Source organism: Anser cygnoides, chromosome 16, assembly GCF_040182565.1.
Source record: "Anser cygnoides isolate HZ-2024a breed goose chromosome 16, Taihu_goose_T2T_genome, whole genome shotgun sequence".
Classification (NCBI taxonomy): Eukaryota; Metazoa; Chordata; class Aves; order Anseriformes; family Anatidae; genus Anser; species Anser cygnoides.
Window position 1 is genome coordinate 14,236,190 of NC_089888.1, and position 19,333 is coordinate 14,255,522.

Here is a 19,333-nt window from a genome sequence, read left to right on the forward strand (position 1 = left end):
CAGCGGTGAGCTCGGCGATCCAGCACAGCTGTCACGTCCTTCCCGAGGGGGACTGCTGAAGTTCAGGGTGGTGTCCCCAAAGTTCTGCTGGACGAGAACTCAAGAGCTGAAAGGGTCAGCTAGCGGGAAGATAAGGGTTAACTGAGCCACGTTGCTTTGAACCATGTTGAAGTAAGGGATAGGTTATCTTCTGCAGCCGCTGATGACTCCGAAGTCTAAACATGACGGCGTGTCGCAACTGCCCGGCCGCAGCGCGCTCCGGAGAAGCGAGGCAGAAGGCGAGCAGAGGCGGGAGCACCCCTGGGCCTGGCTCCCCAGCGGCTGAGCATGACCCTGGGCCGCTCCTTTGTCTCCATCTGCACGGTGCGGACACGGCTCCTTTGTCTCTTCCTGAGAGCTGACTGCGTGCGACAGCGCTGCGTGGCAGCTCCTGTGCCAAGCCTTGGGTCCGTGCTGAAGGTTTGTTGCTTTCTGACTCCGGCAGTGGGATCAGTCTCCCTCGCATTATCCATTTGAACGCCCTTAAATTTTACTTTCTTTCATCATTTTGAGCTAGTTTTATACTCCTGTATGCTAGACCGGCTTGTGTGCAATCGTCCAGCCCTTCTCAGTCCTTCCTGCTGTGCCGGTTACGTTAACTGCATTTTGCACAATGGGGAGGAAACGGATGTGAATTTGGAGAAACGTGAGATTAGATGGTCTAGTAAAAATCATTCAGTGTTAGGGGATCCAAAGGAAATCCACAGGGAGCCTACCTGCAGCTTCCATTTTATGCAACTTTTTTTCCCAAAGCTGATTCTTGTTTGTGTGTTCCCCAGCAACATTCACTTTATGCACCCATCAGCCCTCCAGAGTCCATCCTGTACACGTCTGTTAGCTAATTGGAATACACGTTTGTAACGAGCGTAAGGCTTTTGGAACCAGGGAGGTAATGAAGCACAGGCTTGTAGCCGTCCTTTGTTTGCTCCTACGTTTTGGATCTGATTGGAAAATGCAGACAGAGGCAGAGCTGACTTTGAAATGGGTCAGTAGCTAGCTGCCACAGTTGTCTAGCTTTCCACTTTTCTATCTATTAGGACCCCTTCGCTGACCCTGAAAAGTAATTCTGGGCTAGTCTGAGGTGGGAGGAGGAAGAATTGATGCTGAGGGAAAGCAAGACGGTGGCTGAACATGACAAGGACTAGGAGTGAAGCAGGCGTATACCAAATAAACTTAGACATGCTTCCAGTGCGTCCTGGAGTATTCCTGAGTCCCCCAGTGCTCACTGGGTGGGTTTTTCCTTAGACCCTGCTCTGGCTTCCTGCTGTGCAGAGATGTGATGGGCAGTGCCTTCTGAATATCAAGGCAAAAGCATATCTTCAGTCTTGCTGCTGCTTTAAAGATGTACATACAGTGCGTAGCTGTGCTTATGCATGTGGGTAAAGACTTCTAAACCAACAGGAAAAAATGCTGAAACTATTTCTGCCCCAGTAAGGGAAGGAGTCTGTTACTGTGCACGCTAGTCAAATTCTGAATGGAGGAGGCTATGGAAAGCACTTCTACTCATCAAATAGTGTAGCTATGTAAGAATAAACTTTGCTAGGGACAAGAACAGGGTGATTCTTATCTTCTTTTCTTAAGAGACTACTCCTGACTTTCCTCTCTTCCGTGCTAGGAGCTTTTTAAGCTGTGTGCTGATGCTGGCAGTTCTGACTTGCTGTTTTATTTTATTCTGCTTGGTTAATGGAAGCATATTAATGGATTTCATTCTCTGACTCTTATTTATGCAATTACAGGAGAATGTGTTACGTCCTGGGAATCCCTGGAAACACATGTTTCTGTTCACATTGATTTTTTTTTTTTCATTTTTGAATGCAAATAGTGGGTTGAAACTTCATTGTTGCCTCTCAGTCGGGAGCCCTTTGGCATGTGTAAGAAGCAGCTCTTAATTTAGCCTTTCTCTACTGATCAAACATGTATTTTCATGCTTTGTAAGGCTTCCCCACTCTTGTCCTTTGTGTAGTGTGTTCTAGTGCAATTGTTCTTGCAGTGATTTTGTGTTTTTTAACTCAATGACTAAGATATGCTGCAGAATAGTTGTATGTGAACATGCCACCTTTTTCAGAAGAGGCTGTGGAGAAGGCACTGACAGTTCATTAGACTTGCTGCTGTCTGCTGTTGGGTTGCTGCAGAATACATTCAGTATAGCAATGTAAGGTCATCGTCCTTTTGTAACACAGAGCATCTCAATTATTTAAGCGTTAATTGCTGATAATCAGAGAATTTAGTATTTCCCTAGCAGGTGAAAATATTTGGTGCACAGAAACTGAGTGATTAATCCAGCTGGGGGAAAAAAAAGGGCTCAAAACAAGTGTATTGAAGAATATCTGCCCTTCCCTTTCTGAATAAGCTCTCACAGCATGTCTTGCTTATCAACCCAACTTCTGCAGGTTTGTTTAGATTGATGAAATGCCAGCAGTGACATTTGCTTCAGGTTAACTTCATTCATGTCCCTGAGGCCTCAGTCACACAATATAGGAATGATCAGTCTGTGTTTGTTTTTTTTCTGGCCTCCTTAACCTATCCATGATAAGCTTTAAAGTTTTGGAAGGATAAACGAGTGTGCAGCTCAGCTTGCAGACTTGGTGCTGTGCCACTGTGCTCTCTCCCTGTTAGCACTTCTGTCACATTGTTTACCTTTCTTCCTTAGATTGAAGTTGCCCTGGGGTTTCGGTGGAGCAGAAGGTGCGTTAATCTTGTTTTGCAAACTTTGTATTTTAAAAGCTGTGTAAGATCCTTGCTTGCATAATAAAACTTCACTGGGGAGAAAGTGGAACTTCTCAATAAGTTCACAGGAATTATTCTATTCCTATAGATAGAGGCTGGAGACATTTCTTCAGCAATTTATCTATTTATCGGATTACAAGATTAATGAAGAATGCAGCAACTAAGGGGTCTGTCTTGTTCTGAAGCCAAGTATCCCAGCAAAATCCTTTTAAGGAAAAAAACACAATATCTGTCTGCCCCTCTGGTGTATCTTGCCTCAGATAACTGAAAAAAGTGTGGAGAGGGGCTGTAAGGTCATTGGCTTTACTCTTCCCATCAAAATTAGGCAGTTTTCAAGCTTTAGGAAAGCAGAAGCGCAGGATACCAAGTGGTCGGTTCTGGCTCAGACCAGATGTTTGCTTGGTGGACTACTTTGTGAACAGGAGAGGAGGATGCAGCAGTTCTTTGTCTTGGAAGAACTACCCGGGAAAACAGGTTGACTCAAATCTACTTAGTGTTGATATATGTCTTCATTTGAACCCTTGGAAAAGGGAGAATGCACTTTGCTGGAGTCGGTTTATTATTAAGTTACTGCCTTAGGATGAACTGTTTGCTTATTCTGTTGTACTTTTCCAGACTCTGTTCTCAATGAAGCTTTCTTGTCTCTTTCCTCTATTTTTTCCCTTGTATGTTTGGAAAATAAATAATGAGTATATGAAGCTTCCAACCAAGAGCTGCTTTCCACTTGTGTTTAGTCAAAATTGATTTAGATGTTTGGCAGTAAAGCATAAAATTCGTGTCTTACTATAGTTTATGAAGGAAAACAGAGAGGTTTCTTTAAACACTGTTAAGAAAGTGTCAGCCTCCCTGGACTGGTGCACCTGATTCAGTGATACACCTGAAGCAAAGTAAGTTTGTGATAGCACAGCAACTGTACTTCATTTGAATTAGACTTCAGAAAGGGTTTTGAGTATTTAGAAATAGCTTTGATATCTATTTAGAGTCAGAATAGGCTGTCTAGTGTACAGGCACATCTGTGTAATAATAAAATGCAAAATATTATTGTGTAAATAATAAAATACATAAAAGTACACAACAGGCCAGAGAGAATCCGCAGCAGTGTTGATTGCGGAGATGCCTTTCAACACTGTAGGTAAAGGATTGCACGTGAAGTTGATTTTGAAAGGTGTACATGTTCTTTTAATTATGGCACTAAAAACGAGGAATTGGAAGCCCAGCAATCTTGTTTTGCTGTCGTAGTGGTTTACCTCCTTTCTTGGCACAAACTGAACGCCTGGTCCTGCTTCTTTCACTGAATGTCACACTTAGGAAGCATTGCTTGCCCAAACTGTATTTCAGTCAGATCAGATGATGATGTTCTGGTGAATTACTCTGATCGAGGTAATGGCTATGGGGGTCTCAAATCCTGGTCTCGGTGTTTTAGTCACTCTCATTTCAGGACTCCAAATATTTTGCAGCCAGCTATTGGAGAAATAAAACAGCACAGCAAACAGACCTGCAATACCTTTCCAGGGTAAATGTTTTATGTGTATTCTGTAGTTGCGTAAATAGGGCCATTAGGCCAGTAAGTGACTTATCCCGTTTCAGATGGGAAGTTTATTTTAGATTATGGTTTTGTGTTCCAGAGTATCATCCACAATACCGTCATCTGTCTGTAAAACACCTTCTGGGTATGTTTGGTATGGTTTTTGTTGTTTTTGAGACTTCTAGCTGCATACAGATGTTGTCCCTGATACCTGGATGCAATTCTGTTTTCTGTACAATAGTTTTTCTTCCCCTTTTTTTCAGCTACAGCAATGACAATCCACTTAAACAAAGTCCAGAAACAGTGTAATCAATTACTGGAACACCATGATCATACTGTGACTTTCTCCAACTGCAATACAAACATTGTAGAAAAATATAAAGCTCTTCCACACTGGTCTCTGGCCTTGCAGAGAGATCTTGACAAATTAAAAGAGCTGGGCAATCACTAATTGCATGAAGTTTAACAAGACCAAGTGCCACATTCAGCACCTGGGATGGGGCAACCCTGGCTGTACGTATAGATGAGGACGAGAGGCTGGAGAGCAGTCCCGCAGAAAGGGATCTGGGGTTTCTGGTCAATGCCAAGCCAAATATGAATCGGGAGCATGCCCCAGTAGCCCAAAAGTCCAACCCTGTCCTGGGGTGCCTCAGGCACGGCATGGCTAGCCTGGCGAGGGAAGGGATTCTCCTGCTCTGCTCTGCGCCAGTGCGGCCTCACCTCGAGCACTGTGTGCAGTTTTGGGTGCCACAACATAAGAAGGACTTAAAATTATTAGAGAGCCTCCGAAGGAGGGCTACAAAGATGGTGAGGGGTCTGGAAGGCAAGTTGTATGAGGAGTGGCTGAGGTCCTTGGGTTTGTTCAGCCCAGAGCAGAGCAGGCTGAGGGGAGGCCTCATGGCGGCCTGCAGCTCCCTCACGAGGGGAGCGGAGGGGCAGGCGCTGAGCTCTGCTCTCTGGGGACGGCAACAGGACCCAAGGGAACGGCACGGAGCTGGGACAGGGGAGGGTCAGGCTGAGTGTTAGGGAAAGGCTCTTCACTCGGAGGGTGATCAGGCACTGGGGCAGGCTGCCCAGGGCAGTGGTCAGCGCACCAAGTCTGCTGGAGTTCAAGAAGCGTTTGGACAACGCTCTCAGACACATGGTCTGATTTTTGGGTGGCCCTGTGAGGAGCCAGGAGCTGGACTTGATGATCCTGATGGGTCCCTTCCAACTCAGGACAGTCAGTGATTGATCAGGAGGGATTATTGTATGTGCCTCTTGAAATTGTAAATCAAAACATGTAAATTCAAGTGACTTGCCCAAAGCCATAACCTGTCTGACAGAGAGGATCCCCATCCCCTGTGCCTCAGACTGTCCAGCTTTCTGCACATGGCTGCCCTTGTGAGCCCTATGGGTTCTTCAAATGGGTTTCTGCATCTCCACACAGTAGCTCCTTTCTCAGATGGATGGTTTATAAATTGACCAGAGCCTCACAAAGCAACCTTTACACACGTGGAATTGCAGTTATTTGTTTAGGTAACCTGCCAACCACATCACTGTTCATGTTAAAGATCTTTGATATTGACTGAGCGTTACAATCTTTCTACTTCCAAGTGTAATCTATATGTTGTCAAAGTTGCTCCAACACTAAACTGTTGTGATCAGATGCCTGAGGCAAAAGTACATATTCTTTGCCAGGAATATGAAGAGTGTTTTAGACACCTTGAACTACGTTCACGTGTTTGAGCATTCATAGCCCTTCCAGGCATCATTTAACCAACTGAACCTTAATGAATCAAATGGTAGTCTTTTATACCCTGCATATGGGAAATTAGAACTCAGAAGTAATATGATTTAGTAAAATAAATGGTAACAAATGGTAAAATTTGACTTATAAAACTGGAAGGTAAGAGGCCTTTTTCTGATCATCTACACTTCAAGATGACTGCTTCTGGGAAGAGCCTGGGAGGAGGAGAAAAATCTGTGAAATTGTTTCATTGAGGTAATACGGGGTCTTTTTGCTTTGCTTACTGTTATGTCACTACAAATGAGAAGGAAATTAGGCTAAACTGTAAAAATGCTGTAGTTGTGTAGTAAATGGTCTAAGAGGTGTTTCAGCTGTAAAGAGACCACCAATTTCTCAGGTGAGGACGGCTCTTGAGAGAAGATTTCAGTTTGACCAGTTTTTGAAACTAATCCAGTGTTACTGAATTATCTCTTTCAGCTGCATAATTTAGCAGTGGAACTGAAGCATTTTTTGTTTTTGTTTTTTAAGACTTTCTTCCCTTTTCCAGAGAAGAGACTGAAAAGTTGCATACATACAATCACCCTGCTGTAACACAATACATCCTCTATTGCAATTGCGAAGGATTTCTTGCTTGTGCTTCAAGTTTGAGATGGATAAAAGTCCCAGTAATAGAAAGCACACCACACTCATATATACCAATGATTCTGAGAAAGCCTTAAAAGCTCGTATGTTTCTCTTGTAACCTGTAACTAGTATCAAGGCACTGGACCTGGGGCAGAAATTTCAGCCCATTTGCTCAAGCAGAAGTGTCATGGAAGTAACAAGTAGTTAAAATGTTTTTTTGACATGGTAGTGTGACTTCCCCCCCCCCCCTTTCTTCATACTACATCTTCGGATTTGGAGACAGATTTCAGTCCCAAGAATCAAGTAAGCTTAAATTGCCATTCTGGACATCAGTGTAGATGGTGTTTTGAACAGACAAAATATCAGCATACTTACTAATTGAGGTATTTCTAGGCTGTCTAATGGAGAGAAACAAGTGGGGTATTGCTGGAACCAGAAGGAAAATACAAAAACCCCTTATCCCCAAAACTTCATCTGTTCTTTTGTTATATTTTGCTGTTGGCAGAAACCTGTCTGTAAGCAGGTTGATAAAGTATTCAAATTGTACTTGAAAAAAACTACAAGAGCGTGAACCCAAAGATGGCAAATACGGAAGGCTAGTAGATTTATCTAAAAAAGCTACTGTTGATGAGGAATTGGAGTTACCAGGTGTTTATTTGCCAGCTATCTCACTTAGTTTAAGAGAAATGAGAAGGGCCAGATTGTTGCTCTCATCCTTTCTTCAGTGCTTAAAAAGATGATTCTAAAGCAAACTGCCAACGATATTCTCCCAGATCATATTACTAGCTGCACTGATTTGTTGTACAAGAGCCTATTTCCCTCTATGCAATTTCAGGGTTTAACTAGAAATGTTGCCACAAAAACTGAAATATTAACGTAAGGAGTAGGCCTGCTTCCCTTGATACGTAAGTAAACTTCATTGGGGGAGCGGGGAGAGAAGAGTGCTCAAAAGGATTTTAAAAGCAAACGATCTTTTCATATGAATTAAAAGACTATAGTTCCCTGTACGTTGGTTTTGTGGCCAGCCCAGCCCGTTAAGGCCATTGAGGAGGAGGCTGCTGGCACGCTGCCTCCCCAGGTGCCGACTGCCCGCCGCAGGAGGGCTTTCTCTTCCTGCAGCTCTCTTCTCGTCATGCTGTAGTTAAATAGATGCCTGGCCTTTTACAGCTCTGTTCCTGGATAAAGAGGAAAACTGCACTGTTCCAGTAATACGTGTATACAAGTATTGCAAATAGGGTTATGACTCAGCCTTTCCCCAGAGACTTAATGGCGGGGGGGGGGGGGAGACGACAAAACAGGGCCACAGACCAAAAGTGCTTAGAATTTCCCATCCCTAAATCAGGCGTCCTTGTAATTAAACAGAGTTCAAAGATGAATCAACATACAAAAATGCAGAGCTGCTCGTGATTGTTGGAGGTACAGAGGGAAAGGCAGGAATAGCAGGGGGACTGCGGTAATCTTTTGGAGACATACCAGGCTCAGCATTAACAGACAGGCATCCAGTGCCAGAGACATCAAGCTCTCTAGAACAGAAGAGGTGCCAAACGCTCTGTTTGGGTTAGTGGATACCAAAGGGAGAGCCTTAGGGGTGGTGGATCCCTGCCCAGTGAGCGTAACCCCTGTCCCTACTGTAACCTTGATGCTGGAGAGACTCATTGACTTCTGAAATCCTTTAAATGTCACACGGGTGTTTGGGCATTTGAACTTTGCTCACAGTAGATAGTGGAGTCTGCTAATGCTCCTGGAGAATTAGTCATATATATCTCCTTGTTTAGCACGAGAGGGAGCAGACATAAGGAAAGACATAAAAGGCAGGAAACAAATGTAAATGTGTGTGATAGTGTCTGACCTCACTGCAGCTCATGTGAGGCTGGATCTGGTCAACTGTTAGTTGGCTGCAAGCTGGGGGAGAGTTACTGGAGGCTGAAGGATTCTTCTAGGAATTGATACACGAAGCACATCAAAGAAGATATAGACGGTAGTCATGAGCATTTCCATTGATCTCTTCTGTATTAATGAGGTTTGGTGTGAGGAGCTCCATTGTGTCCTAAAGTTTCGTTCTAAATTCAGTTTTCTGCCGCCTGTGTAATGGGGTGGAGAGGATGTCATACTGGTTTCTGTGAAGTGGGGACACAAACTGGAATAGCTGAACTTGTTTTGTCAGCCACCAAATAACCACCAAGTTGGCCTGCTAGATAAAGCCAGTCTGGAAAAAAATATATGACGTGCTATTGTGTCCTTTTTAGCAATCCAGTCTCCTGAACTGCATTCAGCTCCACCCTCAAAAAAATAAAAATAAAAAAAATCTGAGAGTTTCAATGCCTTCTGGTGATGTTCATGTGTCGGCTCAGGGTTATTTAATAAAAGCTTTAGAAGTTCTCAGTCTTAACCTACCTTATGGCATGGTGTCAGAAAGCGACAGCATGGAGTCTGAGCGCTAGGCAAATATTCCAGAGTAATTTAATTCTTAGGAGATGTGTCTGGGAGGTAGTATGCTTGCCTGCATGGAAGTACTGAATTTCAGGTGTTGTCCGGTGTGTTGAGAGGCCCAGTACGTATCCAGGGTTGACTGCACTCAGGTTAAAGCTCTCCCGCCAGCTTTTCCCTTCTGCTTACAAAACCACGCACACAACCTCCTGTTCCCCAGCCGCTAAGGCCTGCCTTTTAGGCAGAATACCTCTATAAAAAGGCCTTTCTGCTAGAAGTCTTTCAGCAATGGAAAGCTAGGGAAGACAAATGCCACCAAGCAGAGCTAGTTTAATCATTTTTTTTCACTCTTGTACCAGGCTTGCGTTGCCTGAAAGCAATGAGTTATTGGAAGCAGAGCAGAGGATTGCGTTGTTGGGCTCCAGTGACTCCACGGGTATGGCCCTAGAACTACTTCTCAAAAGCAAATACTAATTTCAGCTGGAAAGCACAAGTCAGTTGGAAGGGCATCTGGAGATGAAAGGAAAAGGCTGTTCCATTTTGTGGGGTTTTGCAAAAAATGATCACGTGGCCCTAGACTCTAAAGAGAATAGCATTGAATAGTTGCACACATTTTCCATCAGTTTGTTGTTATAAAAAAATTGCGTGTTGGTTTCTGCTCCCTTAAAAATGAGTATGTTGTAAAATGAGTGTGCGTATTTCTGTGTATAGCATCGTGATGTTTTTTCTAGTGATTTACCTACTCATCAAGTGTCAATAGATGGCTGTTCGCTTCAGCCGGTGCTTTAGGAATTGGGGAGTGAACTCTGTGGAATAAAATGCAGGCAGTTTGCAAACAGCCTGAACTTCCAGCTCCTGGCTAAATTGAAGAATCTGAAGTGTGAAATGTGCTGCGAAAACGCTTTTGCCAGTGAAATGTGTGCTGTCCTGGTGGGAAGGAGAAGGGTACCAAGAAATTGCTTCTTGGCACTTCAGAGAGCGTAGGTGTCCGGTCCCTGCACGGTATGTTAGAGGTTGCTGGCAAATAGGTTTTGTTGTTTGGGTACTTGCAAACTCTGAGGTGGTTATGCTCTAACGCCAAATGTTGCACAAATCCTGCCACATACCTGGGTATCAAAGGGCAGAAAATTCGATCTTGCTCTTCAAATGTGTATGTGGTGTGGAGGGCAGCACCGGGAAGTGTTGCCAAGTTTGGGAGGATCGAGGCAGAAGGCAGGCTGGAGGCTTCAACGTCAACGTTCGTGTGTTGGTTTGTGCTGTTTTCCTGCAGGTGTCTGACAGCAGCACCTGAAGTTAGGGCAGCAGCAGGTTGCGATCTGTGGAAATGTGTGACTGGGGGGCTCCCCACAAAAACCGGTTGAATATTGTGAGTTTGGAAGCACTGGTGTCAGGTAAGGAGAAAAATGAACTTGTGGCAAAAGACGTGGAGGATGAGGCGGTTCCTGGCTGTGCAATGCATTTCCCTTGTGACTGTGGAAATCTCAAACTCCTTCTGTTGCAGTTTCCTATTGTCATACGGGGGCAGTCGCCTTTTTAGAGGCATGTTAACATCTTTACAATCGATTAATCATTACTGCCTTACATCCAAGATCTGTGGTGGAAGTGCTGGCACTATTATCCGAAAGCAGTTGCCAAAGTCATCACAGCCTTTCAGGTATCCTGAAGAGCTATTTAATTTTAGTTGCTTGAGAAATGTGTATAAAAAAAAAAAGAAGTTGAGGGGAGTGTTTTGGCATGGGTTACAGGAGTGACCTTGCCTGCAGGTGGTTGTGCCTTTTGTCCTGAGCTTGAGGTGCTAATTCAGCCTCAGCTCCTTCCTGATCTACTTATAAAGAACATTTATGGGCCTAAAAATGCTCCTCAGTGCTTAGTTAAAATTCCAACTCTGTTGCTCTTTCACTTTGGCGGATCTTGTTTTCTTTGGTGCTTTGGAAGGACCTCATTGTTTATTGCACGGTGCAGTTGTCACCGAGGATGGAAAATGTTACTGGAAGTAGAAATTGATACCACTAAAATTACAGTGTTTGTGTACACTCACTGTGTGTGCCATCTCCTATTTCTGACTCGTCACTTAAATTGGACCGGTCCTGACCTGTGTAGGTGGGTTTCCACCAGCACGTGCTCATTGCAGCTCTCCCGTTGCACTGTCTGGGCCCTGTTATGGAAGGGAGGTAAGTGTCTCCTAGTGTCCCCTGCAGGAGACGGCATGAGGAGAGAGTTCCCTGTCTGTTTTTCTTCCTTCATCTTTTGTTTTCCTCTTCCCTCATCATTTGATCTTTCCCTCGCCGTGTGCCTGTCATGCCATGTGGGCATAAAATTAAGATGATTTTAAGGGGGGGGAGCGTTGGTGCTCTTTGTCTAGACTAGATACTTGTGGAAATAGTGACTACATTTTAGATCCAGCAAGCCTAACGTTTCAGCTTTATGCTCGGTTTCTGTATCCTTGTAATCTATTTGACATGAAATATTGACAGGCATAGGAAGCTAGGTTTCCCGTCTCTGCAGAAAGATTCAACTTGCTGTAGCCATACTTAACTAGTTAACAAAATGGGTCGTGTTTCTTCAGGATCTGTAAAGGTTTTAAAGATCATTGAACTAAGGACCGTATAAATGCAGCTGTTGCCAAGGTAAATTAACTTGTCCTGCAGGAACAATGAATCCATTTAGGACCTCTGAAAACTAAGATTTTTGTTACAAATTTTGCATCTCACGAAATACTTGAATGGGGTGGGGAAACATGCAGAGGTTCATGAGGGAGGCATGGAGTTTTCTCCCAACTTCATTTCTTAATTTTTTTTGCCTCTCTGCTTGCAGATTCTCACAAACACAAAGATAAACACAAAGACCGAGAACACCGGCACAAAGAGCACAAGAAGGACAAGGAAAAAGACCGGGAAAAGTCCAAGCACAGTAATAGGTGAGGAAAAAATTGACCAAACCCTCGTAGGTTAAACCTCTGTTGCTCATGCAATCTTAGAATTTACGAGTGTAGGTGATTAAAGTCTAAATTATGTAATTGCATGCATTTCTATATGGGTAGCTTAAGCTGTGCATCTTGCAAATGGGATCCAATATTTTTGTATATAAGATTATTGTAGCATAGTGTGACTGAAGGTGAAAACTAGTTTAACCTCATCTTCATGGAGACTGATGAATTTTGCTCGTAATCTTTTGTGTGTTTGCAATTGTTTGTCAGAAACGTGGAGCACTCATAAGTGTTGCTGTAAACCCTGCTGTTTTAGCATAGATGAACCTGATGTGACTACTCAGCCTCCTAATAATTAGTAGCATCTGGAAAAATGGTCCCCTGGAGTGATGGCAATGTCCTTGGCCTTTTCCTATAACGACTGAATATCTCAGCGCTGTCAGGCAGCTTGTGGGGCAATCCTTTTTACATTCGCCAGGCATTATGAGCACGTCTCAGCTGCTGGGTTAGATGATAAATCTGAAAGGATTGCCTGCTGGTTTGTCTGGTCCGCATGACAACTGCACTGCCGCTGTCTGGGGAACGTGTGTCATGGGACTCACCTGCAATATCACCCACACTGAACATAAGATAAGCATTTGTTTACTCTGCGATGATGGGGGGCACTTGCAGTGGTGGTGGGTTCCACAGGCCAGTCTTTCTCCTAACGTAAGCTGTGGATTATAAGAACCGGAATATGCAGGTCTGTCCTTGGTGACTTGGTATAACACAGTGGGGCAGCTGTGTCACACACAGGGCATTACACAGAGAAGCTTTCCTAGCTGTAACTCCTGACATGCAAGCGCCATGGAGTCTACGTTGAGTATTTGCAAATCAGGCACTGGAGGGTAAGTTTCTGTCCCAGCACTTGGTGACCGGCAGGGAGTGTTTGTTATGGCCAAGCAAATGTAATGGCTGTGCAAATGTGACAACCCAAACTAAAAACAAATGGGTAGTCTGTATTAACAATTTCTATTAAGAAGCAAAGAAAAAAATGAGTGTGTGCTGAGCAATGGGTTTGTTTTATTGGGGTCACACTTTTCCTGTGACCTTTTAAGAAGTTGTATAGCTTTCTTTTAGTTTCTTCTTCACAAATGGATGACAGGAAAAAAAAATCTAGGCAAATTAAGTTGCAGCATTTACTGGCTTCCATGGCAAAGACTAAAAGCTTTGGACACATTGTTTGCACTTTTCTTTTTTTCTCGTGTATCTCTATTGCTGTGTTTTCTGATTTTTCTTATATTCAAGCATGTGCCCCAAAACTGATTTTACCTCACATTTCCAAGTGTTTATTGCTTCACTTGGAAACCATTCTCCTGCAATCTTAGCAAAGTACATTCTTTTGTAAGGAGTAATGTAAGCACGATCTTTTCAAACTTCCAGAATTCATTAATGATTTGGCTTTCTCTGTGTGGGAGGTGGAAGGATATTTTTAACTGGAAGAAATATTTTTCACCAACTAATTATGGCTTGTAAGTTGAAGCTGCCCAGTGCTAATTGTGTAAATAATAAATAACAAAACATTAAAAAGGAGATAAGAATGGCTAATGTGTTGTGTGAGTTGTTGCTTTGTCATGAGCTGATATGTAAACATTCTTTATCTTGAAGTAATTCCTCCCTCCCTTCAGCATTGCCTTGAAGTCCCTGTAAGAAAGGTAGCACTTTTTCTAGACACTGCGCTTAAAGCTTCCAGTTATTTTCATTTAAATATTCGTTTGTTCTTTGAGCACAATATACTGCATTTTTCCTTTCACAAAAGGACGCACCTGTGTGGATAACGTGACTGAATGCATGTTTTGCAGGGTTGTTCTTTGAGGCGTATTTTGGGAAGAGATTACATGATATTGCCTTGCCCCTTAGGCTGCACAGGGTGGGACAGTTCCCCAGGCTGAGTGCACAGCTTGCAACATTTTTCCATAGTGTTTCCTGCATTTTAAAACTGACACCTTAAAAATTAATGTATTGGACTGCTGAATCATGGAGGTGTCATTCAGGGAAGATAACGTACGCAGAAACATGTGCAGTGCTCTGGTTGGATCCATCCTTCAGGAGTCTTCTAAGATCTGCACTGCCCCATTCGTGCTCAGTCGTGCACGAGGCATGTGGCCACTGGCGGTGCAAGCCCAGCTGTCTTCTAACAAACCTTTTAGAAATAACTGACCCCATAATTGAAATTTAAGCACTTCCTCTCCGAGTCTTTCGATTCAGCTGTCATGCATGTAATTCCATGAATATTAAGCTGTGCCTGTAAGGGTTAGAGTTAGGTAACAATTGTCTTATGGAGGAGATAGCCCAACAGCTCACAGCATGGGGGTGGAGGAAGATCTGTGATGAGCATGGAATTACTTAGAGGGGAGTTTCTGGAAGGACCTGAATGGAGCGTGTTCTTGTGGCCCGGTGGCTGCCAAGTGTTGATGTGGAAGGTGAGACTCCAAGGATGGCAGAGAGCAGACTAGTGAGTTACTGGACAGGATGGGGAAGGACCGGAGCAAGCTGCAGAAGTGTACAGTTAGAAGTCCTGTCTTTGAAAATGTGGAGTTTCATCCTAATACAAAACCTGGGGTGGTTAAACAGAACGTGAACCTGGGAGGGGGCAAAAACCAACAGCATCCATTGTGAAACTCCTGCTGGCCCTGCACATACTCCTCGATGAACTTCAGTTATGGCTCTGTTAATACGGTTGCTGTACCAAACTACTTCCTTGGACAGAACCGAGAGTAAATGAGAAGTCTGGGTTTTAGGATGGCCTCTGTGACTGTGAGACTGGTGTGCAATAGTTGGGAATCATTCCAGTGACTGTCAAGCGCCTCTCGCTATCTTACTGCTAAGCAGACAGCTTGCAATGAACAGGTTAAGGGGACTATTGATCACTTTGCCATTTTTAATAGCTTTTGATTTTTACCAGCAGTTGGAGGGGAGGAAGCTGCTTTGCAGGGAAATACTGGAGAATTGTCCCCTGTCTAAAGGGTTGTCTTTGCTGTGATGTAACAAGACAGAGTTGTTCTTGGAGGAAGATGTAAAGCACAGCAGGTGAGCAGAGGCAGTGGCTGGTAGGCTCTGGGTGGCTCTGCCCTGCTAATGAGAATCCCAATAGCCATACGTTTTGCATTTGGCAATGAAATGTGAGTGAAAATAGCTGTTACTCCACTAGAAATTAGACAAAACTTACAAGGTACCAAGAATGTGGGATTTTCCAGTGGTTTCTACCTGTACGGGGAGTTCTTACAGCATTTGATACAAACCTCTTGCTAAAACTGAAAAGGAATCTTTTAGAAAATTTTCTTAGATTAATCGAATTGCACTTAAATCTTGAGAAGTTCCATTCTGGACTTCAAGTCATCAGCTTTTATATTGCAGGAGATGTTCTGTATCTTTTTTAGCTCTTAAAGAGGTTGAGCTGTGTGTTAGCAGAAATCCAAGCCGTTGTTGCTGGAGAAACTTGGGCTTGTACCTGTGTGATGTGTTGTGTGGCGTCTGAAGCATCCCCTGACTGCTTCCTGAGAAGTTTGGTATTGCGTCACGCATCGCATGCAGTTTTAGAGCATTGTCTGGTTGCATCCAAAGCAGATCATTTTTAATGTCTGTCTGCGGTAGTGTCACCATTTCATCTCCTGCCTGGTACTAAAACAAGGTTTTTAAAATAAAACCTACGTCAAGAAGGCAGAAAAGCTCCCGAATAAATGTTTCCTGTATCCAGACTTTGAAGGAAGGATCTACACTGTCAAGATAAATCCCAGAAATACCTAAAATAGATTATCTTAATTTAATATGGCAGAAGTGTGTGGACTGGGATGTGGAACTTCCTAATTTTGCTTCTTGCTTTCTTCCATTCCCACTCAGAAGATGACACTCCTGTACCTTAATCACTTCCTTGTAGCTGTAGTGAACTGGGAGAGCCTTCCTGTGCCTCATGAGGGTCTTCTCAAAGATCTTTCACCCTCCAAGAAAGTGTAAAGCCCATAAAACAAAACTTAGAGAATAAATCCACATCATTATCAAGCAATCGCTATCAAGCGAAGTGTTTTCTTTTGTTCCTTTTCTCAACCCTTTATTTCCTGGTTCCCCAAAGAAAATCTTACACACACTCATTAAATATAAATGTCGGTAGTTAAAAAAAATAAAATGAAACAAATCTGATGTGGCAATAGGTTTCTGATCTCTGGGAGACGAGCATCTCAAACAAGGAGACCATGTAAAATAATGAAATAATGGTCCCTTTGAAGCCAAGGCGTGTAAGAGATTGGTTTCGAAGTGTTCACAATAATGAGTGTCTTTCTGCTGGGTGTCTTGGGCTTTGCGTGGAGCGTGGCCTGCGCCGTGCAGAAATGGCTGTGACAGTGAACGGGAGTAAAGGGGCTCCTCTCGCAGTGCCGATCCCTGCTGTCAGTGTGACAGGCATCTGAGCTGCAGGAAAAAATCCTCTGTCAGATTGCATATTCCCTTCGTTTACAAAATCTCCTGTGATCACAGCTTGAGATGAACAGAAGCAGGGAACATACGGGATTTATAGACCTGATCTTCACTGGCATCTTCTGAGTTTTGTGGTTTTGCTAGGAAAAACAGATCCAAGGCATTTGCTTGTGGTGAATGAAAATAAATTTCAGTTCTGGCATCTCTCACACCTCCTGACGGATTTATTAAGTAATCCCGAACTGCGAGGAACTGTGTGCATCTGGGGCACGAAGAGGCAGAGAGATCTCCCTTAGGGTTTCAGCGCCCCTGTTCCCCTAGTGTGGGTGCTTCGGTTTTTCTCCCCCTCTTGAGCGCACAGTTGACCTCCATTAGCTTTCTAACGTGATCCCTTCTAGTAGCAAAAATTTCTGCTTTTTCATTTAACGGTGTACCTGATTTTCTAGCACAGGCGTAGAAAGTACTTGCTCTGCCTGATCCTCATCTCAGTGTGCGAGGAGTGTTTGACTTCCGAGTATTTTTATCACCTATTGATTAATGCAGCTTTTTATCTCGTTCCCCTTGCTGAAAGCTTGATCTCTTATCTGTGAGCACCGAAGGAAAGACTCCAGCTCTGGGAAAAAATGGCTTCAGATTTTTACCATGTTGCTGAAATCCCAGCAGAACCGTCGAGGCTCACGTGCTCATACCCCTTAATACCATACGACAGCTCTCTAGCAGCGAGCGCTGAACACTGCAAGGCAGCTGAAAACTTGGCCTTTGCCGGGGTGCCTCCTGTTCCTGAAACTCCCCGCACAGCCAGCCGGTCCTTGGTATGCGTTAGTCTGCACGTGAGCCCATTTTTCCATTAGTACCGTGCTACGTCAAAGGAGACACGGGCCGCGTGACGTAGGCTCTGTCCCTTTGTGTTTTTAGATTTAGCTAAAGTCACAGCTTCCTTTTATTTTACGCTTCAGTTGTGCTGCAGCAGTTAGCGAGGAGGCAAGCGGAGCTCTGCTCGCGGCAGGCTCTGCAGCTTGCTAGTAGCAGCTTCTCAGTCCCAAGCTAATTACAGCTGAGAAAATGAGAGAGGAAAAACAAGAGACGCTTTAGATAAAGCACCCTTCCCAGCTTGTGATTCTGAAGCTGGAATGGAAGAGGGCCTGGGAAGGGATTATTAACGTACATGAATGGCACCTGAAGAATGCAGCGTTGAATTACGGCGAAGCTGTTGTAGTTCGGAGAAGGAAGCTGTGAGCGGCACATCTGCCGCTCTTTGGAAGCACTTCCCACTCGCGGCTTTCCCAAGTGGTCGCAGCCGAAGCAGCTGCTGCCAGGTGCCTGCTCTCCCTCCCTCTCCTGCCTTCCCGCGGGCATCCTCGCCGGGCACCGCAGCTGTACTTGCAGGGGAGAGGGTCGCTTCCGTTAGGTTTCTTGCCTTGGGCACGCCATCCTGAAAGCTCCAAGGCCTTCCAGTGCCCTTGCTCACGCTAAAGCTCTGAGGCAGCACGCTAGCAAAAAGGCTGCGGTGCGCTAGGAGATGCACTGCTACTTGTCCACCCTTCGTCTGAACTACGCCAGTGCCACGGGATGTCCCTGGGTGATGCAGTCCCTGGTTCTGCCTGCCCCGTGGGGGTGTTACGGTATCCTACTCGCTTGTACTTTACGTTAAAAATGAAGAGTGGAGCAGGTTGGCAGCATTAAGCACTGCCAGAGGGGCAGAACTTGGAGTGCTGTTGCGGTGGTCCAGTTGTAATGGCTGGGGTGCAAAGGAAGGTCTGGTGCTGCTGGCGAGGCTGGGCATTTCTAAACCAGCGTGTGAACAAGTGTGTTGTCACCATTGTCCTCTCGTCAGGCTCACTTGCAGTGAAATTGCCTGTCTTCTGGGGCTTTTGCCATCCTACCTCAGTGACTCGAAGCTGGTTTGTTGGCAGAAAGGTATGTGCAGCAAAGGATCCGCAGTGCTCTGAGACGGGGATCCAGGATAAAAAATATCTGGGTGCCTGTGGTATCGAGCCCTTCTTGTTCGGTTGTTCTGTCTGTTTGCTTTTAAAGAAAAGTGAGTTTTTTCCTCCAATTTTGAATTGGCAAGGAAGACAGACTTCGGATCTTTAAATTGTTCCCAATCCCTCCTAATAATAGCTTTGAGGATGTCTGGAAATAGCTTTCTGATGGAAGGCTGAAGCCTCTTCTTTAGGGTAAGGATGGCATCCTGTTGCCTTCTCTTTTCTTTCGAGATTAGTGTGGTGGTTAAATTGTGTTCCCCTGGAGGCTCGCATAAGTGTCTTAGCTAACTGAAAGACCAATGCTGCTCAGCTTGCTGGCTGAAGTTGGTATGTGACAAACTTGCTTTGCTTTTGGAGAAAAATAACTTATTTTTTTTAGGATTGTTGGTAGATGACTTTGTTGTCAGTGTGTTCCCAAACGAACTTTATCAAGAGACACAGATTTCAGCCTCTCCCAGGGAAGAGTAGCACATGCCTTCATCTCTTCGTGTCACCTGGGGAATTTCTTCCAGCCGCATACCAGGGCCAACAACCAGGGCCTCGGGTCTGGCCACCAACACTGTTGTTTTGAAAACGAAGCTGCGGAGCGAAACCAGAGACCGGCTTATCTTGGGTTATCTGAGCCCATGTTGCTTCAGTGAGAAATCTGCTTCGGTGCTTGCTGCAAAGCAAAGAGGAAGGATGGTCTCGTGATTTATTTAAGAAAAACAAAAAAAAAAGAGGACAGACTGAATCAGGAATCCAGGCTTCTTGCTTCTGACTCCAGCGATGGTAAATGTTAGCTTTAGACTGCATGCTGCTTTTCACTGGTGGCCGTGATGGTGGCCCTCTCAACAGGGACATCATTCAGGTTTCTACTGAAGCAACCAAAAGTTTTTAGCACTTTTTTCTTCCCACAGTAG

The 19,333-nt window shown here is 44.4% G+C and overlaps 1 protein-coding gene across 1 annotated transcript in view; it reads left to right on the top strand.

The window, feature by feature from the left end:
* TOP1 (DNA topoisomerase I) overlaps positions 1-19,333 on the top strand; it is a 67,090-nt gene that overhangs the window by 18,856 nt on the left and 28,901 nt on the right. Inside the window, exon 3 of the mRNA XM_066978074.1 lies at positions 11,886-11,988. Within this exon, the coding sequence (XP_066834175.1) occupies positions 11,886-11,988 (103 nt within the window). The remainder of the gene's footprint in view (positions 1-11,885; positions 11,989-19,333) is intronic.